The sequence below is a fragment of the Octodon degus genome, unplaced genomic scaffold (genome assembly GCF_000260255.1).
Source record: "Octodon degus isolate 3935 unplaced genomic scaffold, OctDeg1.0 scaffold00057, whole genome shotgun sequence".
Classification (NCBI taxonomy): domain Eukaryota; kingdom Metazoa; phylum Chordata; class Mammalia; order Rodentia; family Octodontidae; genus Octodon; species Octodon degus.
The window spans coordinates 4,367,621-4,390,962 of NW_004524633.1; the positions used below are offsets into that span (position 1 = coordinate 4,367,621).

At 45.9% G+C, this 23,342-nt stretch overlaps 1 protein-coding gene and 1 pseudogene across 7 annotated transcripts in view; one reads left to right on the forward strand and one right to left on the reverse strand.

Moving 5' to 3' along the window:
* The window catches only part of LOC101575050, a 783,209-nt pseudogene that overhangs the window by 42,971 nt on the left and 716,896 nt on the right, over window positions 1-23,342 (reverse strand).
* Lepr (leptin receptor) overlaps window positions 1-23,342 on the forward strand; it is an 81,556-nt gene that overhangs the window by 39,304 nt on the left and 18,910 nt on the right. For 4 of the 7 annotated variants that reach the window (XM_023718347.1, XM_023718349.1, XM_023718351.1 and 1 more), the window contains exons 5-14: window positions 7,530-7,738; window positions 9,537-9,682; window positions 11,103-11,247; window positions 14,148-14,234; window positions 15,089-15,379; window positions 15,536-15,653; window positions 18,757-18,956; window positions 21,199-21,347; window positions 22,845-23,004; window positions 23,118-23,200. In XM_023718347.1, coding sequence (XP_023574115.1) covers window positions 7,530-7,738; window positions 9,537-9,682; window positions 11,103-11,247; window positions 14,148-14,234; window positions 15,089-15,379; window positions 15,536-15,653; window positions 18,757-18,956; window positions 21,199-21,347; window positions 22,845-23,004; window positions 23,118-23,200 — 1,588 coding nt within the window. The remainder of the gene's footprint in view (window positions 1-7,529; window positions 7,739-9,536; window positions 9,683-11,102; window positions 11,248-14,147; window positions 14,235-15,088; window positions 15,380-15,535; window positions 15,654-18,756; window positions 18,957-21,198; window positions 21,348-22,844; window positions 23,005-23,117; window positions 23,201-23,342) is intronic. The other 3 variants (XM_004633979.2, XM_004633980.2, XM_023718350.1) reach the window with 2 other exon arrangements.

A 23,342-nucleotide genomic window follows, 5' to 3' on the forward strand; every position in this document is an offset into this window, starting at 1 on the left:
AAAAAAAAAAACAGTTTCTCATGGAGGCTCTTATCTGATGCCACAAGATGACTTACCTTTTCATTACTGTGGTTACTGAGGTCATATCATTGCAGAGGTTTGCTAAGAACTGTCCAGAAAGCCCAAATCATAAATACAGAGCAAAATAAGAGATAGATCCCAGGAACTGGGTGCTGGACTTTCTCAGCTGGGAAGGGGAGCTGGAGGGGGGGGAGCGGGGAGGAGGAGGAGAGCAGCGGAAGAGTAGTGGAATGTGCTTTGTGGGCGCCAGCCCCTCACAGGGCCTAGAAACCGTAGGTACTGCAAACACAGACTCACAACGATTTTAAAAGCAGATCAATAGAGACAGGAAGCAGGGCGGCGGCTTCCCAGGGCGGGGAGCAAGGGGTGGAGCCTGCTGTGTGTCTGACGTGGAGTTTCAGTTGGAGAAGAGGCGAAACACTTAGAGCTGCGTGTGGCAATTTTTCACAGCATTACAGCTGTACCTAATGCCACTGAGCACCAGGCCTATGATGCTTGCAGCGGCCCGTGTTATGCTGTGCACACTTCACTAAGCTGGAGAATTTCAGCGCTTACCAGCAGGCGGGGCGGGGCCCTCTGCTGTGCGGTTCTGTGAGCTGCACAAGGCTGAAGTTGCGTCGTGCCTACGCTGTAGTTGTCTTGAGGTCTGTATTCTCTGAACGAGTACACACACGTGTCACATATTTACATATAAGTAAATCCTGTCTGTATCTGTGTCTGTCTGTCTGTCTTACAGCATTGGTTTTGAGTACTAATTTAGCAATACCTAAGAATTTTAAGTTCGGTTTAGTCAAGCGAGCGCTTATTAGTCAATTTATCCAAATAGTAAGACCCCAGAGAAATGAGAAGATTGTGGTAATTCAGTACGCCTGTCAGTGTGCTGACTCGACCAACTTAGCAGCCTCTTTGGGCCTGCTTTAATCCTGAGCTCCGGCTTCCGAATATTAGTAATGGACTAAACTTCATCAGGTTGCATTCAATTTGGGAAACTTTCTCAATTTTTGTGTGTGCCCCTATACGCCTCCGCACGGGTTGGTCACTGTGCCCAGCATACCAGTCGCCACGTGCTGATTCTGCCTGGAAATCCGTTTCTGAGTTCTTCTCTAAGCAATGGATCTCCGAACTGTAAGTCAGACTCTTAATAAGTACAGCTCTTCAGACTGAAAAGAGGAGCTGGTCAGTGTGGTGAACGAGACCTTTCGTGGAAGCAAAAACCCACGGTGGTGATTATTTTATTTTATTTTTTAGTGGTGATTATTTAAAAAAAAATTTTAATCAAAATCACCTTTTCCTTGCATGAGAGAATTTGCAAGAGAAAACTTCCAAAGGCTTCCGTGCTTGACCAAACATATTTCTGAAAGCTAGAAGCTGGCATTCATGAGGGGTTTACAACCCTATGAAGCGCCTGTTAAGCATTGTCTGCAGCGTTGCCTGAGCTCAGACATGAATGTCTGTCAGGACACCTGGAGGAGACGTGCTCTAGAAATGCAGGATTTTGGACTACGTCAGCAGTTTTACCTCAGGCCTCTGAGGCCTACCCTTCCTCCCAGGGCACGCCCTGCATGTGCCAGGGCCCAAGCTGAGCTCAGATGTTTTGGTTCTGTCCCGCCCTGCCTTCCTGTCGGAGTGGACTGTGGATTCTTACCTTGCGGGACACAGACGGTTGTTGTCCTAACTTTCTCACTTGGGGTGCTTCCTACTCGGCCTGGGAGCCTGTGCAGGGCGACTCCTATGCTCTGTCACTGCACTTCCATCTTTTTTTTTGGAAGGGCTTCTTACTTTCTAACATGACAGAATTCTGCAGGGTGATCTCACTCTCGTCCTGACGTGACACTGGGCATCCTCCTGGGGGCAGGATGTCTTTTATTTTAGAGTGATATTTACAAGTAGAAGCCAGGACCTGGAGGCCAGTGCTCACTGTTACTGAGCTGACCCTGCTGCTAGCTTGTTGGTGCACAAAGCTAGCTGTATGTAGTGCGCACCCCCCCGCCCCCGCCCCGTTTTCCTGCATCTTTCTGCATGTGCGTCCTTTGACTGTGTTCCTCCTGGATGTTTCGTCTAGTTCATGCCCACAGGTCCCCCTGCGCCCAGTGTGAGAACCCTGGTGGCTTTCCCCACCGCACACATTGTGTGTTCCTTGTGTGCTCAGCCCTGGGGTACACAAGAGGGACAGACAGGGGCTAACACATGCCCCTGGGCAAGACGAACATCCCAGGCAGCGCGGCACTGTTCACACCCACCCTGACGTTACTAAGGCTAAGGGTCACACGATCAAAATATTATGTCCCAGAGTTAATTAGACGGCTCTTCTCCCCCACCGTGTGGGTAAGTTAACCAGACAGATAGGCAGGCTCTTGCGTTTCTGTTTGTGTTCCTTCTTTGTTTTCCTTCCCTCCTCTGGCCTTGTTGATTCTCCCTTTGGTAATGTTTTACATGGAAGAGCACTCTGTGTTTTACAAGCTGTTTCTTTACCTTGTTCCTTGATAAGCGCCACGCAGGTCAGCGGTCTCGCCCGGGCGGACCCAGCGGGTCAGAGGCGGGGCCCGGTTGCACGTGTAGACTCCTTGGTCCCAACCGACCCCGCTGTGGCCGCTCAGACTCCAGTGGAAGGATGGTGGGAGACACCAACCTGCTGTTTAAATAATTGGGAGCTAGCCAGGTAGTCTTGGGGCAGCGTTTTTGTAGATTACCAGCCTGAGACTTGAAAGAAGTGACCTGAATAAATGATTTCCAAAGTGAATACTAAGTATTCACACTCTCTTCCTGGGTGTGTCTGCCACGCTTTGCTGTCAGCTTGTGTCACACTCACACCCTTGGACGACACCCCTTTGTTATTATCCCTCCAATAGCCTGGATCGCCGCTCAGAGGTGCTTTAGTACATTCTTAGAGAAATTTGGAAGGAAGAAAACCCGGACCAAAGGCCAGAGGACTTTCTGTAAACCATGCGTGACCACCAACAATGAAATTTTCGCACTGCATAGTTGGGTCTCTGATTTCTGAGTAGAAAATGGCCTCAGAAGGTAAAAGGTGCAAAGAAGCTAAAGTTTAAAATTTATTTGACAAATATTTTGGTGCCCTTTTTACTTTCAAGTAAAGTTTATTCACATGCTGAGAGATTAGACAGCAGCACTGAAGTGTGTGTGTGTGTGTGTGTGTGTGTGTGTGTGTGTGTGTGTTAGCTAAGCATAAGATATTCACTTCATACAAAATTTCCAAGAATTTCACAAATCTGAGGCTCTGATTTTGAGCCAACTACTGCTCTTATTTTAAAAAATCAGTGACTTCTTATCCTTATACTTTGAAATTATACTTTATAGTTAGATCATCAGTAGATACGGTTCCTGAAAGTGTTTCATATAATTTGTGATAATAAAATGCAATAATAGATGTATGTGATTTCTCTGATTTTCTGTTCTTTGCCCATCTAAGACCCCACAGGAAGGAGTGCAAGGTAGTTTTGGCCTGCAGGTGAGGCAGGCAGAGGTTTTCTTAAAGAACTGGGTAGCGGATACTCTGGCCCTGGGGCCCGCATGTCCCGGTCACGGGCCTGCAGCCCCGCCGCTGAGTGCAGAACAGCCCTTCACTGTGTGGGTGTGGGTGTACACGGACGCTCACATTTGAACTTCCTGTCACTTCCTCTTTGAGGAACTATTTTTCCTCCTTTTTGAAAATGACTGTTCTTTAGCCCCAAGCTGAAGCCTGGATTTAGCCCGTAGATTGTAACTGACCCTGTAGCTGAAGACATTCGGATTAGTTGAGATTAATTCTATTCTGTTTGTTTTTTGAGACAAGGTTTCATTATGTAGTTCAACTGGACTTGAACTCACTACGTAGCCTAGGTGGGCCCAGAACTGAAAGTAATCCTCTTCCTCAGGCTCCAGGTGCTGGGATTACAGGTGTGTGCCACCACGCCATGCTCTAGATTACTTCTTATAGATGGGACTTTCTGTTGGAGTGCTTTAGGAAGGTTCTAGAATTAGCTATTTTATTTTAAAAATATTTTTAGGTATTTTTATTGAGGGAATTATAAATTATTGTAATACAGTAAAGATACTGTATTATATACTCATTATTACTCTCTCTCTCTATATATATATATTTTCACATATTAAGATTAGTAAAAAAGGACATTGAGGAAGCTGAGTGTGGTGGTGCACATATGTAATTCCAACATTCAGGAGGCTGAGGCAGGAGTGTCCTTGAGAAATCAAGGCCAGCCTGGACTACAAAGTGAGTTCAAGGCCAGCCTGAACTGCATAGTGAAACTGTCTTAGAAAGACAGACAGACAGACAGACAGACAGACAGAAAGAAAGAACAAGCATGATCCCAACATGGGAGAGCTGTAAGTCCAGGAGACCCGACCACGCAATGGCGCACCTTGGGCTCTCCGATACTGGGCAGGCAGAGGCTGCTTCGAAGTTCTCGCTTCAGTTGTAGACTGGACAGACCCATCACGAAATCATCCACTTAGAGCCTCAGCAAGCACAGCGTCCCCGGCACGTGGCTGAGCGATACAGCCACCTAGAAATGGCTCCCTGGAATTGCTCATGACAAGACGACGTTGGAGTCACGCAATACACACGTGTCCGCACCCGCGCACGTGGAATTTCTGTCACGTCACCACAGACCCAGCCTCGGTGATGAGCCTTTCAGCTTCCTGCTGCAAACCCAGAGGACCGCAGCCCCGCCCCACCCCCGTTCTCCAGTGAAGTCCAGCCCTGGTCTCTGGGGGGAGACTCGGAACGCACCCCGCTGGAAGGTCTGCTGCGGCAGTGGACAGAAAGCCACCACTTCAGCGTTTAGAATTCCTTGTCTCCCCTGATCCTGTTTCCTCTTTGCCACAAGCGGGACCATGAGTTCTGCAAACGGCGCAGCCCTGAGTGGGACACCGCTGGCGGCCTTCTCCCGGCTGCTGAGATTCTTGTGGTAAAACGAATTACAGCTGAGCTCGCTCCGTTTCGGCTGAGCTCTCCTGTAGCTCCGCGGTTCGCAGACTGTGTCCTTCCAGAGCGAGATTTCACAGCTGTGGGGAGAACCACGGCAGATCTGCCAACTCTTTCCTTCGCCAAATAAGGATTTAGGGACAAGCATGCTTAGTGTCAGCATCGTTTCACACACACACACACACACACACACACACACACACACACGGATACACATGGACACACATGGACATGTTAAAGGCCACCCCAAAAACAAATATAACCAGAACATTATCTTAGAAGGAGGAGAGCTGTGACTGTCATGATTCCCCAAACAGAAAGTTGACAGCTGAACAGCAATCTGCCTGTCAGAATTCCGACAGGAGCCGGGGGACCTTCTCAGAGGGCTCCCCTCACAGGATCTCGGGAAAGAGACTACACCTGGTGTGGAGAAAGTTTCGAGTACACATCCGTAAGCAGCGGTGCGCTGCCGCACGCCAACTACGGCCAAGCCGTCAGTGCTCCTTGCCGAGGGCCGAGCGCAGGACCTCACGAGCCACATGCGAGCTGGCGGTGACAGGAGCTGAGCTGTGGCAAATGCAGCCACTGCCAGGACCACGGCAAGGGATGGAAAGAGGAAGCTAAAGACGGTACCACCTCGGCCGCCCTGCAGAAACCCCGAGGACCCAGAGGGCCAGGGCCGCAGTCCACAGCCTGAGCAGCCACGGGGCGGGGGCGGGGGCCACAGGAGCCTTGTGTGTCCCCTTGCTCGTGCAAAGGTGGAAGGTGGGCTTGCCAACCTCCTTTATTGGCATTTGCGTTTTCTGACCTGATGTTTACTGCTCCTTCTCTTTCGTTTACTTAGGGTTAGTTTGTCCCACACCCTGTTCCTGATTTTTGAATCGGAGCTTGGGATAAATCATTGCTGTGAGACTTCTTTTTATGCTAGACATTCAGTTCCCACTTTTGTATTATAAATTGCCCTGTAATTATTGCTGTAAGCAATGTCTCACAGTTTCTTTTATCTTTTTCATTTTTATTTACTTAAATGCTGTAATATAATTTTAAAATGTTATTCTTTGACCCATGAGTTATTTAGAAGCATGTTAAATTTCAACTATTAAAAGCCCTTGTAAATACCTGTCTGTTCTTTATTGCTGTTATTAATTACATTTTTTAATGACTTGAACCCTCAGATTTATTGTGGCTTTTCTATGGCTTGGGGCACCGTCTTCTTGGCAATTGTGTGTTCCTAAAGAGGATGCACGCCTGCTGCTGCTGGCGGGGCTCATGAAGTGTGCCGCTTCAAGGAGCTGGGGAGGCGCGCGTGTTTATCTTTAATGATTTTTGTCTACTTGGCATGCTGGTTGTTGAGAAAAAGTTGAAATTTCCATCAATAATTATGGATTAGTCTGTTTTCTCTTGTGATCCTCAATAATTATGGATTAGCCTGTTTTCTCTCGAGATCCTATCAATCTTTTGCTTCCTGTATTTTGAAACTCTGCTATTAGGTTCATAAACGTTTTGGATTATTATGTCTTTCTAGGGAATTAACATCTTTTTATTATAACATGACTCGCTTCTCTGATACCTACTCCATGCTGTGAAATCCACTTGATCAGATTTTCATCTTTTTTCTTCTAAGCAGCTGATAATGGGTCTTGCTTTTCCATCCAGTTTCCTAATCGGTGCCCTTTAAAGAAGATATTAGACCATTTGCACTGACTGCGACTATTGATATATTTAGGGTTAATTTTTTTTTTTTTCGGAACCGGGGATTGAATTCAGGCCCTTACGCTTGCCACGGAAGTGCTTATTCCACTAAGCCATTTCCCTGGCCCAGGTTAATGTTGTTATTTCTTTTTTGTTCCATTTATTCATTTTTGTTTTTCTGTTTTATTCCTTCTTTGGCTTAAGTAACTCCTATGATTCCGAGTAGTCTTCTTTGTTGCTCATTAATTGCATCTCCTTGATCTGTCATTTTTGTGATTGCTTCAGGATCGATAGCATATGATCTAACAAAGTCTTGTGATATTATGTCCTTAAAAGATATCATAGGCGTGTAGTGTAAGGTGATCGATCACGGCTCTCTGCACACATTTCTCCTGTCCCAAGCTTGGTTCCAGTGTTGTCTGCTTTGTTTCTGCCTGTCTTGCAACCTCCGCCATACATGGCTGTTATTTTTGCTTTAAATAATCAATAAATAATTATGATTTTAGTTCAGTGTGTGAAATCCTATTCCATCTGCTATCATTTCTCTTGGTCATCAGACGACTTCCTGTGGTGTTTTGTAGAATGCGGATCTGGGCACGATGAATTCTTTAACTGCTGTTGTATCTGAGGAAAAGCCTTTCTTCCATACTACTTTGAAAACTGTTTCCTGCGATGTGGGGCTCAGCGCTGAGGGCTGCCCTTCCTTCCCTCGAGCTTTGCCATCCTTGTGCTTTGGGGACTCCACCTGCGGTGGTCCGCTGTCCTCTGGCAGCATCCTCTGCAGGAGCCGGTCAAGCTGGGTGCCCCGGGAGTTCTCCTGCCCACCCTGCTGTCCCAGCTGTTTTAATATTTAGCTCTTGTTTTTCATCAGGGCTGAAGCTGCAGAAGACGCGCACCTGGCTCCCCAGAAGGGCGGCTTTGAGAGCGTCCAGTGCAATGGCAGCCGTGAGGGTCGCTGGGAGTGTCGCGTGCCGGTGCCCACAGCCAAGCTCAACAGCACCCTTCTGATGTATGTGAAGATCACAGCCGCTGGGGGCACTTTTCAGTCACCGCTAATGTCTGCTCGGCCCATAAATGTTGGTAAGCTTGCATGACACGGATAAGGAGGCTGGACATCAACACATCTGGTTGTAGTTTGTTTACTGGTTAGAGATTTTTCGCTGGCTTTTGTCACTTTCTCCAACACTGAGAAGGGTGACCATGGAGTAAGGCGGGAGTGAACAGTAATCTAAATGTCTCTGCAACTGACACTTAAGTCTTGTTTTAAAGCCAGCTTGGTTTCCTAGTGAGGCATGCTGGTGCAGGGTTCTGAGATGGGAAGTGGGGAGAGGACTGGCCACAGGGCTGTGCCCGGCACACGTGGTGTGCAAAGTGCCTCTTGCGAACCCAGGGACTTTGCGTAGGCGGTCGGCCAAGGCTGAAGTTAAGGTATCTTAACGTGGAAGTTGTAAGCAAGTGGGGTTGTTAGGGTGACTCTGCTAGGGAAGAAAGCCCAAGGGGTGGGTGGTGGAAGGAAGAGTGGGGAGTGCTGGGTGGACACACGAGGGGTGTTTCAGGAATGTGGGGTGCGGCCACGAGCAAGGAGACCACTCAGGAGTGACTGTGTGTCCTCCATGGTAGCAGCCTGCGTGCAGTGGGCTCAGTGGGTGAGGAGGACCTGACCAGAGTGCGGTGCTTTGGGTGTGGGGCGCTAGTAGAGAGTGAGAAGTGCCCCCTGTGCTGGAGGCTGCAGCCCTGGGAAGCAGTCAGAGTGCAGATGTGGAGCTGCCTGGGACCCAGGGGCCAGGGAACGCGCGCGTTTACATTTCTAATAATAATGCCCATGACCACGTAGAGGGAGATGCACCGTGCGCGGTTTTAGGGTTTCACTTTGCTTTTGTGTCTTTGCTTCCTTTTGTTTTTGATCATGGGGACATAATAAAGTTTACCTTGCTGTCTCCAGACTGTAGTGTTCAGTTATCTCTGCTTAAGGTTATATATATTTGGTGATCGCCTAAGAGAAGGCCTAATCTCTGGGCGAGGGAAGAGAGGACAGCTGCGTCTAAGTTCCTAAAGCTACAGGAAGCGAGACACGGGCCCTGTTACTTATTAAAAGATAAACTTCAAATCAGTGTTCAAGTTAATGATAATTTCTATGCGTGTGAGTAACACCTACTGCCGAAACCTGGCCGGTGTAGACAAGTGCAAAAAGAAAGGGCAGCGTCTGTTTTCTTCCACTTCGTCAAGCTTCTGATTTGTAGTTTATATTTCTTTTTGTTTTGTTTTTTTGATTTTTGGCAGAACCGGGGATTGAACTCAGGCCCTTGTTCTTGCCAGGGAAGTGCTTATTCCACTGAGCCATCTCCCTGGCCCTGTAGTTTACATTTCTATATATCCTTATTATGCACTTAACAAAACCAGGAATCTGACTATGATTATGCGATGAGCTTCTTAAACAAATAACAAGAAGATGTTGTGCTATGTTGTTTTGAGACAGGGTCTCAGTTGTGCAGTTCAGGATGGCCTTGAACTCCTCATGTAGCCCAGGCTGTCTCCAGCTAGGTGATCCTCCTGCTTCAGGCTCCTGGGAACTGGGCTTGTAGGCCTGGCCTCAAGCAGATTTTTGTAGCAGAAAATCACAGTTATCAGCGGAATCTAATTTATAGACCTACGGTCTTCACCATTTATTTAGGCAGAAGAACAAGAAGATACATGGGTATCTGACACAGCAGGCCCAGCAGGAGGGCTTGGCTTTGGTTTTGTAAGGAGCCTGTGACTGTAGTTACCTTTTCAGTACTCGAAAGGCAGGAGAAGCTGCACATCATGTTGATTTCATTTTCTTCAGGTATGATTGTACTGGCAATTGTTGGGCTCAGAAGCGTTCTCTTTTTTTCTTAAGTGAAGCCTGATCCGCCACTGGATTTGCATATGGAAATCACAGAGGATGGTAACTTAAATATTTCTTGGTATAGCCCAACACTGGCGCCATTTCCGCTTCAGTATCAAGTGAAATATTCGGAGAATTCTTCGACAGTTCTGAGAGAAGTAAGTATGCTTTATTTATTTGTTTATTTATTTTTTGTAAGTATGCTTTAGTCAGTGAAATGGGAAGTGGAGAAGCAACTAAGGACTCTCCCAGTGCCACACAGGGGTGACCCTCTGCAGGCTCAGTGGCGGATCCCTTCCAGAGCAGAATGAACTGTGGTTGAGAGTCGCACATTAGAGATATCTTATCCATGCATAGCAGTAGGAAGTACAGTTACAAACACTGTGAACTCATAGTTGTTTTTACTTCCAGACTACTGATTTTACATTTCAGCTTTCTTGTTTCATTGCTCCATCTATTTGTTTACGAGCAGTGTGGGCATTTTCACTGTGAAGTGTGTCAGACCTTCTTTGAATCATTCCCAATATTTATTGAGCACCCGTTTAGCACCAGGGCTGCCTTCTGAACATCAGGCTGCTTTGGGGCAGTAGAGGAGAGGCTGGGAGGCGGTGGGAGCGCTGAGGGGATGGAGGAATGCGACAGTGAGTGGAGGCTGGGGCAGGCCCCTGGGAGAAGGTGGCATTTGAACGAAGATGTGTTCCTACAGGCCTCTGGGAGAGCTGGGCTCCAAGCAGAGGGACCTGAATGCAGAGGCCAGCGTGGCCAGCAGGGAGCGAGCAGGCTGGAGACCTCAACAGCTTGGGGTGGGGGCGGGCTCAGCAGGGCTTCTGGGCTTGTGTGAACCCTTCAGCCCATTGCATTGTGGAACTGGGCATTATGTAACTCAGAGATAGCTTTAGATCTGGGCTAACTTTTTAGGGCTTCATTTCCATGAGGAGCAGGTTGGTCATCCTGGCTTGTGTGTGGAAAATGTTTTCTCCTTTGTGCGCTGGAGGTAGCAGGCTCCTCAGTAGGGGCCACCTGAGATTGTTCCAGGCATTCCTGACACTTTGCACTGTTGTTAGTCTGTGGCATCCCCAGCCCCAATCTTGAGAGACCAGAGAGTTCAATCACTGCGAGGACTTGGTGGGAAAAACTGAATATTTTCAGTATGCAGTTCTTACTGAGCTAGAGGTTGTTTCATCCCAGGTATTTCCCCGGGGTTTGTGAACCGGATTTTGATTCATACGCCATCGTTGGTGATCAGGCATCGGTTCTTAAGATGCCTCCTACCAATTTTCCTCCCTCCCTCCCTCGGTCTCCTCCTTCTCTCCTTCTATGGCCCTGGGTTATCTTTAGCTGCATGACCCAAAATTCTAAATCCCTACCTCAGTTTTCCCTCAGTAACAACGTGTACTAATTGCCATTGTGACTTTTTACTGCTTGGTCATTGATTTCGGATTTCATTCTACGGCGGTAAGACAATTCCTCCCGAGCTGTCATGACAGCTCCTCTGGGGATTTGCCCAGACCTGCTCGCAGTCAGCGTACAGGTTCTAGCTGCCTCAGGGCGCTGATGTCTTGAACCCGTGTGTGACAGGTGGACGAGACGGTCTCAGCCCCGGCTCTCCTGGCAGACAGCGTGCTTCCTGGCTGCTCCTACGAGGCTCGGGTGAGGAGCAGGAGACTGGACGGCCCGGGGGTCTGGAGCGACTGGAGCGCCCCTCGCGTCTTTACCACGCAAGGTGGGTCTCGGGACAGTTTCTGCTGAGGAGAAATACGCTTCCTGGACCCGCGTTCAGTTTATTGTAAGCGTCTTAAGTTCTGTGGTTCTAAGAGCAAAGAGGAGACGCAACTTATTGCCTAAATTTCAAACAGGTTAATTTGATAAATAAAATAGTGTTCTAGTTCCCACGTTCCTATGCTTTCTGAGGCCATGAGCTTGTTGCATAGTTTTTATTTAAAAATTAAAAGTTGGTCACATGCTGCGCTGGCCCCACCCTTGTGTACACTAAGTGGTTGACCGGAGTCTCGAGTCTCGGTGTGGTGGCCAGCGCCTGTAATCCCAGTGCTGGGGAGGCAGAGACAGGAGGATCACCACGAGACTGAGCTGCGTAGTGAGACCCTGTACCAAATAAACAAATTAAATTTTTTTTTTAAAGTTAGGGCTGTAAATATAGCTCAGTGTTCCAAGTGCCTGCCTGGCAAGTGCGGGGATCTGGGCTCTACCCTTGGTACCGTGTGCTGGCCCGCGTGCAGCCAGCCACCGAAACTGGACATGGTAGTGCATGCCTGGATCCCAGCACTGGGGAGGCTGAGACAGGAGGATCACTATGAGTCTAAGCTGCGTGAGACCCTGTACCAAAAAAAAGTTAATATAAAAGCCCTAAATTCAGAATACCATTACAGTACCTATAATTCTGTAACTGACAAGCGAAAACCAAGTATCTTGATTTGGAATATACATTTTCAATGTTAATTTTTTTTTTTTTTTTTTTTAAACTTTCTGCAAAGCTTTATTCCGGAGAGGCTCAGTCCTTCTTGGCAGCTGCCTTCCTCATGGCGGCCAACACATTGCTCAGCTCCTCACGCTTCTTCTTGGCTCTGATGTGCGTCCCCACCCTTTTCTTGATGAACTTGAAGGTGTGCTTGTCCTTGGAGACCTTGAGCAGCTCCATGGTGCACCACTCCTAGGGGGCAAGCCGCACACCTCCCGGATCATGTCCCACGCGAACTTGGTGTGTTTGATGAGACATCCGTGGTGGTGGCTGTACCTCGGTTTGCTCACATTCTTTGTCACCTTGTGGCCCTTGTTGAGGCCCATGGCCATGGGATAGTGGATGGCCATGGTTACTGTTCTTCAGTGGTTGCTGGGGCGGATGGACCCGAGCCGCGCGGAACTTCAATGTTAAAATTTTACCTTCATATTTAATATACTTAATGGAGTTTTAGTTTGTTTGTTTTTTTTTTTTTTTTTGTTTTTGTTTTTTACTGTAGATGAGTAGATTTGACATTTTCATAGTTTTGAAGATTGACTGATTGATTGTGGGGCTGGGATTGAATTTAGGACATGTGACTTCTAGGCAAGGGCGGTGCCTCCGAACAGCACGCCCAGTCCTTGGAGTTAGTTTAATCAGAAAAGCTGCGGTTTCTGGAACTTCCTCATGTGCAAGGAAGCCCTGCAATATCCTACCCCGCCACAGGCTGTGCTGTGACTATGGGGTGGCCTTAGTGGCTCTTGCACATTTTTGCATGCTCTCAGGCTTTTTACAATTGCATGGAAATGCCTCGGAAGGTGCCGTGTAAAATAGCCAGCAAATGCTTGAACCTCTTGGAGCACCAAGCATATTTGTGATTACTTACCACCTAGAAAATGCCAGCTAGTCAGCAATAATTAGCACTTGGCTCTTGGCGGCTGCCAGTAAACATTAAACATTGTTGTAGATCAGGGCCCCACGACCTGTGCCGTCGGCATCTGCAAGCGAGCGTAAGGAGGGTGCGGGACAGGCGCGATGCGTAACTGCTCAGCGCAGAGCAAGACCACAGAAGAGCCGCGCAGGGCCTTGAGCCATGGAACATGGATTCTGAACACGGGACCTCTGCCAGGGCTGGTGAAAACCTACAAGAGGCGCAATTAGGTTGTGTACAGTGAAAACAGCGGCGGAAGTGCCGCACTCTTCTAACACCTTTCTTTAAAAAAAATATGTATTTAGTACAGGGTCTCACTATACAGATCGGACTTGTGATCTTCCTGTTTTCAGCCTCCCAAATGCTGGGATTACAGGCGTGTGTCACCACACCCAGTCTCAATCCCGTCTCAGTGCGCCCCAGGGGCGGGGGCAGCTGGCAGGCCAGGGGCTGCCTCTGTTCAAGCAGGTGCTTTAGTCCGCTGAGCTATCTGGCCGGCCCTTACACCTGTACTAAGTGCAGTTTAATTGTTACCGAAGCAGAGAAGAAATTGCTGTGAAACCCTTTTCACATTTTGCGTGTAGGAGCTCTCGTTATGGGTGAGGGAAAGTACTTGCCCTCTAAAGAAAAACAGCTGCTTGTGTTCAGAGAATACAATAGCCAGGGATGGGTCGAAGCACTTGGTCAGCTTGAGGTCTTTCTTTCCTTGTTTCAGTCATGGATTGGTATGTTTTTAAGCAGTTAATATTTATTTTCTCTTTTAATAAAGTTCATTCATGTAAATCTTGCAAGGTAGCACTACTTGGTAATGAGAAGGAAATTATTAGTGTTCTCAATTACACATTAAATGTTGCGTAACATCTTGGTGTGGGTAATCTTTATTCAAATTAGTCAGAAGTTAACTCAGAAATCTTAACTGTGCTGTATTACATTGTTAAAGTTGTCAGATTTTTGTTAATTTATTTTGTTTTTTAAGTTTATACTTAAGTATTTAATCATGTCAAAATATCAGACTTTAATCCTATGTCTTGATTCATCCTTAATATATACACTTCATTTTGAAGTAAAATGCTTTGAATTTTGGAGTCATCTTTAAAAACTTCAGTTTCATTTATGAGAGCTTATTTATACTTTCCTTTAAGAAGTGAGAATTATTCTGAGATTTTTAGGCAGCCTAATGATAAGGTTGAAGGCAGGTGAAGAATTGTAACTGTTTTCCTGTTCTGTTTGCTTATAGGCATACAGAACCCCACACAAAGTCTTGTGTGGGTTGTACACATGCAGTCGCTGAAGCTCTGCAAAGCTGCTACAGAACAGAGGAAATGTATGGAAACTAACGCAGAGTGTTTGTTTTGGTTTTAGGGGCGACTGGGGATGTCTTTGTGCAGACAGCCCCTCGTGTTCTGCGCACAGACATGGCTTGCTTTAAATCGAAATGTGCTGAGGTCTCGTGCTGGGCTATAGTAGAAACGGCCTCCCGTGTAAACCGTGTGCTACTTTTTCCCTTTTCCTCGTGGATGAGGACAGGCAAGCTGAGTCCCCAGTAACAGAAGACTGAGAAAAGAGTCTGGAACAGTGTCCAGGCATTTAAAATCGAGTTTCAGGAGCTTACAGATTCCTCGTGTGCTCACTCACAGGACGCTGGCTGGGATGACGCAGACTGGGGCCGCAGACTGTGCAGCGTTTGCCCAGCCCCGTGCCCTGGTGCATCGCTCGTGCGGCGGTGCCCAGCTCCTTTTCCTGTTCTTACCTCATTTCTCTGCTTTGCCTGAAATCTCCCCTCAGCAGCCGCCCCCTTTTCTAGCAGGTCTCTTTGTCTCCACGTGATCTGCCCTCAGAGCTCACCCTGCGTTTCCCTGGGTCGTCAAGCAGGGTTTGATGCTGATGTGGAACTAAACCGTGTTGCACTTTAGCTGATTTTGTGCCTCTCAGTTAGCAAGTGACAGGTACTGATGGAAACATCTTGTGGCAAATAGGCTGGAGTGTTCAGGGGACAGCTGAAGTGTGGTTCTGGGTCACCGCCATTCACCCAAGAGAGTGAATGTCCAGGGGTAGCGGGGACAAGCTGCCTGGCTTTGGCCGCGTGGTCCTGGCGTGCACCGGCTCTTGGCGCGTGGGCTGGCTGCTCAGCGCGGCCTGCCGTCTCCGCCTGACGCTGCCTCTCTCCTCATGTTGCAGATGTCATGTACTTTCCACCTAAAATCCTGACAAGCGCTGGCTCTAACGTTTCCTTTCACTGCGTCTATAAAAATGAGACCATGATTGTTTCCTCTGAAGAGATTGTTTGGTGGGTGAATTTAGCGGAGGAAATTCCTCCAAGCCAGTACTACGCTGTGAGTGACCGTGTGAGCAAAGTGACTTTTCTCGACGTGAAAGCCACCAAACCTCGAGGCGTGTTCACCTATGACGCTGTGTACTGCTGCCAGGGACACCATTGCCACCACCGCTACGCTGAGTTATATGTAATCGGTAAGAATCCTGCGGTTCCCTTCCTTTTGTTGCACAAATGAGATTTTCATTATGGGCTCTGTTTTCAGATGCCTATGAAAGATGTAAGAAAAATTTGTTCATCGAAAATTATTGGTGCTTTTAATTTATATTAACATCTTAATGTGTTTTAAATAGATGTCAATATCAATATATCATGTGAAACTGATGGGCACTTAACTAAAATGACTTGCAGATGGTCCGCCGACCCAGCGCGGTCACTCGTGGGAAGCTCCTGGCAGCTGTGGTATCACAGGTAAGTGTCGCTCCTGCTGTTCAGTTCTCTGGGGGTATGGCGAGAAACACATTTTTTGTGGACACATTGCCATAATTTTAGCCTTGTAGGTTTTCTTTCGAAAAGCAGAAGGTAAAATATTAACTGGAAAATGTTCCAGGGTTTAAATAAATTGGTGATTCTTAAAAACATTCATATCTGAGGTTTAAAAATTTTTTCATTTGTTTTTATTTCAAATTATCTTTTCTGAAGTCAATCAATGTCCTACAATTGTGTTGTAACTTGGATCACACAGAGGAAGAGTTGGTTTGTGGATATTTGAATCTGACTTAGACAGTTGATTAGAATTGAGTGTAGATGGGCCGGCCAGATGGCTCAGTGGAATAAAGCATCTGCTTAGGCAGATGCAGGGGCCGGGGTTCAATCCCGGGCTCGTGGTGCTTGTGGTGCATGTCTGTGATCCCAGCACTTGGGAGGCTGAAAACAGGAGGATCACTATGAGTCCAAGCTGTGGAGTGAGATCATATAGACCCTGTACACATTGTACTAAATACATAAAAATAAAAAAGAATTCAATGAGGAGGATTTAAAAGCATTAAACATATTAGATGATTTGGCTAAAGGTTAATATTTTGGAAAAAAGAGACAGATGAAAAGATTCAGAGAGACAAGATGAAGATTTTTACAACTAGATGAGTTTATTTAAGAAATAAACACTTAATAAAAAGTAATGTGAGGATAAATCTGTTTATTTAGTTTTTTAAAAAAAAATATTTAAGATATCTCCCAGCATCTGCTCTTGTCTCTAACTGCATTACCAAAAAGGATGTCATCCTGGACTAGAAGGTAGCCATGCTTTTATTTTTAAAACATTCCTCGACAGTTTTCAAGGATGCGCTTGGCTCGTGAGCACTGTTTTGTGTCTTGTTTTTATTTGTACTGGTGATTTGTATGGGCAGCTCATTTGTTCTTAAAATATAAAATTTCAACTTGAAAAAGAAATTGCCTTCTTCAATTCCTGAGATATGGAATCTGTTACTCATGCCGAGTCTGCTCTTGTTTAGTACAGAACTAGGAAAACAGGGCCACTGCCGCCTTCTCCTGCCTCATAGGAGTGTGCAAAACTCAATGGACTTGAAATGCATGTGCTTCTTAGAGCCCGTCTCTGCATGCTTTCTGTGGCGTTTTCTCCAGGAAGAGGAGTTTGCAGAGAGGCTTATGTACCCTCTAGCTGCGCCTGGTAGCCTGGCTGACCTACACGGAGTGACCAAAGACTAGCTGAAGTGATCCTAATTCCTTGCCCTCAGTTTCTCGGGAAATCTGGAGAAGACTCGTAGCCTTTGTGTGAGCTTTAGTGATACAGGCCACATGGTTATAATTAGATGACAGCTTCTGGAAAATAGTCAACAAGTCGTAGTGGCCACCATGATGCTGGTGTTGCTGACCATTCGATTGATTGTGAACGATTTTTCTGTTTTTCGTCCAGTGATGATTGTTTTTATTTTCCTTTATTACTTTAAAAAAATTTTTTTTCTATTTTTTATTTATTTATTTGTGTGTGTGTGTGTGTGTGTGTGTGTGTGTGTGTGTGGCAAGCTCAGCCCACCAGGGGGCGGGGCTGGCTGGCATGTGGTGCTGGGGATTGAACCACGGTCCCTGTGCTTTGCTAAGCTTGTTCTAAGTAGGTGCTTTAGACCACTGAGCCATCTCACCAGCTCCTTTATTACTTTTTAAAGAGAGTAAAAAAAAAAAAAAAATAAAACAATTATTAGAAACGATACAGAATTTCACTAAACAGAATGATAAGAGTTCAACAGTGGTTGCAACATTGCATATTGCTGTCTTCAAATTAGTTGTTCAGATTATCAGAGATAAGCATGCAAAATGGGTCAAAAAGTTAAAAAGAGAGAAAAACATTTTAAGCATTAACGATTCCTTTTGATAGGCCAGGAGAAATCACAGTGTAGCTAGGCACACGCTCTTGCGCATGTACATACGGACTTCTTTTCCCTCCTCCTTTCCTTCTTTTCTCTTTCCCTCACCAGATTGTTCCTGCCCTTTGTCCAGGGGTGAGTCTCATCTCTCCTTTTCATTTTCCCATTCTTATTTCTTATTCTAGCACAAACACATGTACACACACACACATGCGTGCGCATACACACACACACACACACACACACACGCACACACACACTGGTAATCTTGAGGAGATTAAAAAAAGTGTGCAGGGCCAGGGAAGGAGCTCAACAATAGAAGGGCCTGCCTGCAAGCACAGGGTCCTATGTTCAATCCCTGGATTGAACCGAGGAAAAGTGTACAAAAACGGAATGAGAGAGTATGGATTTTCTTCCCTCTCACTTCTTCCTTCTCATTCCTGTGGAAAGAGTAGCCGACTTTCCCCATGTAAATGCTATATCCAGAGAAAACAGTGGTGGAAGAGTCTTTCAAGGGGGGAAACGCTTCATATATTCTGAGCTGGGATGTTTGTTGGACTCAAAACATTTTTGTTTAATTTTCTTTTCTGAGAAAATAAGTATGTTGCTCTAGTACATGATTACTGTATGTATCAGGGTCTGATATTATTTTATTTTATTTTTTTTTCTTTTCAAAGTTTTATTGATAAACATATAGCAATGAGACAGTTTCATGATATTATTTTAACTATATTAAAGTATTAGTGGATGTCGACAAAGCTATTATTTATTGTCTGTTACATTCTTGATTTGTGGTGCAATTTAATCCCTTGTATTAAAGAATGAGGAATTTGTTTCTTTAAATCCAAGGAAGTCCCTGTATTACTACTTTTGATTCATATTTTTAAAATTATATCTACAGGATGCAATATTAGCATAGGTTTAAAGCAGTGGGGCATCGATCTCTAACAGCATGATCTCCTTCCTAAAGCATTTTGTCACCTGCAGCCCTACTTAGTGTCTAATGAAGTATTTCCAGGAGTCACTGTTCTATGGAAAGACATATGATCGGGAAGCCATGAATGCCCCTCTAGCAGTAACATCTATTATTGCGGGGAACAAAGCTCTTTTAAACAAGAAATCAGGGTTTGAAATACTTTTATTGCTTTCTTGATGTTTTATACTTATCACACATTTTCTTATCTTTTAAGGAGCAGCCTGTATTGCTCTGACCGTGCGTCCCTCCATCCCATATCGGAGCCAAAAGATTGCTATTTGCAGCAGGATGGCTTTTATGAGTGCATTTTTCAGCCAATATTCCTATTATCTGGCTACACAATGTGGATTCGGGTCAACCACTCTTTAGGGTCCCTGGACTCTCCACCAACATGCATCGTCCCTGAGTCCGTAGGTACGTGGGGCTGGAGTCCATGCCTACCTTTCTGTGCTTGTAGATCTGGGAACTGAACCCGGGCCTGGGCTTGCTAGGCCAGCACTGTGCCACTAAGCTATCCCCCAGCCCTCTCTGCATTTGATTAGTGTGTCTGAACCTAGAGTGATTGAGGGTTAATATTGTACGTTGCCTTTTTTCTGATCACACTAGATTTTGGAAAAAAAAAAAAGTGTCCATTTACAATAGAATCAAGATGATCAGCCACAGAGAGTTTTAAAGCTTTGAGTTTCACTTGGGTTATTTATAAGTGTACTTACCCAGCAGTTGGAATGTTTTCAACATACTACTTGATGAGTTACTTGGGACACTATAAATAGAATGTTTAATAAATAATACACTATCTTACATGTTTTTATTCTGGTGTTTTTATGGAAACATTTGATATTTTTAATTCAAAAGTTTGACTTGGATATTCTAAAGGTCTTTATAGTCTGAGCAATTAGGGCCCAAGGCTTTGATTTGGGAGGTTGTGAAAGGGAAGTATTCAGAGTATCGGAAGTGGAGTAAATAGGCAAGATAATGTCACCTGTCATGATACCTGAAACGTTCTTTTCAAAAGGTATTTCTGTTTCTAAGGATGCAGAGAGCTCTCGGGAAATTTGATGTATCCCCCAATATCATTGTGAAATCTCTGAGACATGACTCACTTATAATTATACATGAGACGTTAAGGGACATCTTTTGGTGCTGTATTCTATTTTGCTGAGAAACTGTGCCAAAAATTAATATTTTATTCATTATTTTTTTCAATTAGTACATATTTTAATTGAAACCTTTTTAATTAATGCATTTTGTGAAGTTTAGGTTAAACTTATTTTAATTTCTAGATTTCTCCTTCAAGATAACGTTCTAGTCAACTGATCCTCTTCTCCTCTGCATAATTCTATTCTAAGCAGTTTCGTTGCAAGAGGTACTCTTTGGGTGCTGATACCCCACCGTGGCAGGAACCCCACCCTGCCAGCACACACATGTAGCACACGTCACATGGGGTCAGAGCACATGCTACCTGATAACCTTTGGTGGTTTGCTTTTCAAAACTAAAATGTTGACTTTAAGTTGGGTTTATATTGCCTTAACAAGAGAAAACAGTGTGGAGATTCAGCTTGCAGCCCCAGTCTTGGCTCCACCTCTTACAGGCTTTGTGAACTACACAAATACTCTCTATCACCCTTAAAATGTGGGCAGCGTTTCGTGTCTTTCTAGCGTGGGCCTTGGTGGGGCATCCACCAATGACGAGGCCTCAAAGAGCTCTTCCTGTAAACTGACCAGTGACAGGATGTACAAGCACATGTGGAGCCTTTGAGGGCTGATTGATATTGGCACCTCCTTTCCTGAAAAGAAATTCTCTATGCACCATGAAACACACCCATCATCACACTGGGTTGGAGATGAACGCCTCTTTGAATACGAAGAGTTGAATAATCACATGGATGTGTATATTAATGAAAGATTTTAGTTTTTAAAATTTTTTTATAAATCAAACACACGTTTGTTTGTTTATTTATTTATTTTGGCAGAACTGGGGCTTGAACTCAGGCCCTTGCGCTTGCCAGGGAAGTGCTTAATCCACTGAGCCATCTCCCCAGCCCCAGGTGTTGTTTTAATAAGCAGCCTAAAGTATTAGTGTTGATTATCTAACAAGTGATTTAAACAAGCTGCGCAGACAGGATTCTGTGCTATCGCACAGTGGCTTCGTTTAGCAAGTGAGACTTGGGCAAGACAAGGACAACAAACGCCATGCGGTGCTGACCCAGCCCTGTCTCTGCCCTGAGCCCTGCGACAGTGTTAGGACTTACAGGACGCAGGAAACAGCAGAGTAAGAAGGTAGACCAAGCGCTTGTGACACTAGTTCCATCTGTTTTCCTGTTCGCCACACCTTGTGTCTGGCCTTAGTTTCGAGTTGGGTTCCTGGTGTGGTTTTGTTTATTTTGGGACTGGTTGCCCCAAAATGCCCCGTGCAGGACATTTTATTAACCTGCAGAATGTCATGGATGGTCTGTGCTTTTGTCATTCTCTTCATTTGCAAAATAGAGATATTTCCTTTCTCACATATCGTGAAGAGTTATAGGGGATCAGATATGAAATGAATGAGAAACTTTTGAAGTGCGTATTGTGTTATGAGTATGAGATGAAGCAGAGCAGGGTTCACGCATTATGGCATCCAGTGATTATTCCATAACATCATTTTAAAAATTTCTAGTGAAGCCACTGCCTCCAGCCAATGTGAAAGCAGAAATTACTGCAAATATTGGATTATTGAAAATATCTTGGGAGAAGCCCATCTTTCCAGAGAATAAGCTGCAGTTCCAGATTCGCTATGGCTTACGTGGACAGGAGACGCAGTGGAAGGTACCTCTGCTCAACGTTTCCTTCCCTCATGCCAAGAAGTGCTCTTTCTTGTCATGTGTCAGAGTTTCTCTACACACCAGGTTGATCTTACCTGCATGAAATATATCCTACTGTATTCTATGTATCTGTTCACTGAATGGATTCATCAAAGTCTCCTCAGGGTTTTGTTTTTTTGTAGCAGGGATCAAACCCAGGATGCCGCACTTGCGAGGCAGGCCCTGGGCCCTCATCAAAGTCTTTTAAGACAAAATTTCTTGATCCACTGTTTCCCACTATAATGTCTCAAGAACACTAACCACATCAAATGTCCCTTGTGGAAAGATAGTGTGGCCAAGCGCTCTTAGGCCACCGTACTTCCTAATGGGAGCTGTGGTGTATTACATAGTAAAGGTTTGGCGAGATCGTACCTTAAGAAACACTGGGGACTTTATCACCTCATATTCCCCGAACTTATTTATCCAAGGAATTGTTTTCCTTTAATGTCTGTTTTTTGTTTTTTGATATAGGGTCTCACTACGCAGTTTGGACTCGTAGTGACCCACCTGTCTCAGACTCCCCAGTGCTGGGATTACAGGCATGAGCCACCACGCCCAGTTCTGGGGCCAGCACCGTGCTCCCAGGGGTCCGGGGCCAGCATGGCACGTGGTACCGGGAATCGAACCCAGGTCCTTGCACTTGCCTGGCAGGTGCCTTAGGTGCTTCTCTCCCCAGCTTTAACATCACTTAGTGTCCTTGAGTACACATATGTTCAGTGGAAGTCATTTTGAATGAAGCTGTTTCAGGCAACCAGAATCACGTTTTTGTGGCAAGTATGCACACGACGGCTCTCTGCTTTGGTTTTGTGACAGTAGCCTGAAGAACAGCCGGGAACTCACGTTGCGTCATGAGGTCACAGCACTTGCAACTGAATGGGTGTGCAGCCGGGAGTGGGGGCGGTGCCTGTAATCTGAGCTCCTCTGGAGGCAGGGGTGGGATTGCAAGTGCAAGGCAGCCTAGCGATGTAGCAAGACCCTTTCTTCAAATCAAAAGGGAAAGGGGTGGAGGTGCCTCAGTGGGAGAGTTCTCTCGGATTTGATCCACAGCACCACTTACAAATAAATTAATATAGAAACAAACAAACAAAAAATTGTGCTAGTTTACCTATTTAATGAGGGAGCTGGAGCATCAGTGTTTTTCTGTAGAGGGCCCTACCTAAGCACTCAGTTAAATTCTCCAAAGTCTTTGTGGGTGGGGGTTAGTGACAAGGCACAGTAGTGGGGTAAGAGAGGGCCTGGCACATGCAGCTCCAGGTGACGCAGCCTGAAGACTGCATCTGCGGCGTCCAGAGTCCAGGAGAAATCCCTGACAGAGGTACAGGCCGTCTGGGATGGCTACTGTGGCCCTCTGAAGCCAGGCACACAGAATCGGCTCTCTTAATTTTTAAACAGTGCTCAAGTTTGAAATGAAATGCACTTGTGTGTGACCAGGACCAACCTCATGCTTTGCCATATTTTACAGACACACGAGGTGGCTGACATAAAAACCAGGTCTGCCAGCGTCCCCGTGCGAGACCTGTGTGTGGTGCATGCCGTACAGGTGCGCTGCAGGAGGCTGGATGCGCTGGGCTACTGGAGCGACTGGAGCAGCGCCGCCTACACAGCGGTCACGGATGTCAAAGGTCCACAGGCACTTCGTAATGTGTCTTCCCAGTGCATGCACGCGGGCCTCAGTATGACTGAAAGCCCTGCTTCCGAACCTTCCTCCTCAGCTCGGGCTGCTTGTCTTTTACAGTTCCTGCAAGAGGCCCTGAATTTTGGAGACGAGTTAATGGTGATGCCACTAAGAGAGAGAGAAATGTCACCTTGCTTTGGAGGGTAGGCCTGCTTTTATGCCATTCTTAAGTTTTACTTTTATGCTCCTAAAAGGTACACTTCCTCACCTACTACCTCCTCCCCTCCTGCCTCCTCACCTACTACCTCACCACCTACTACCTCACCACCTACTGCCTCCTCACCT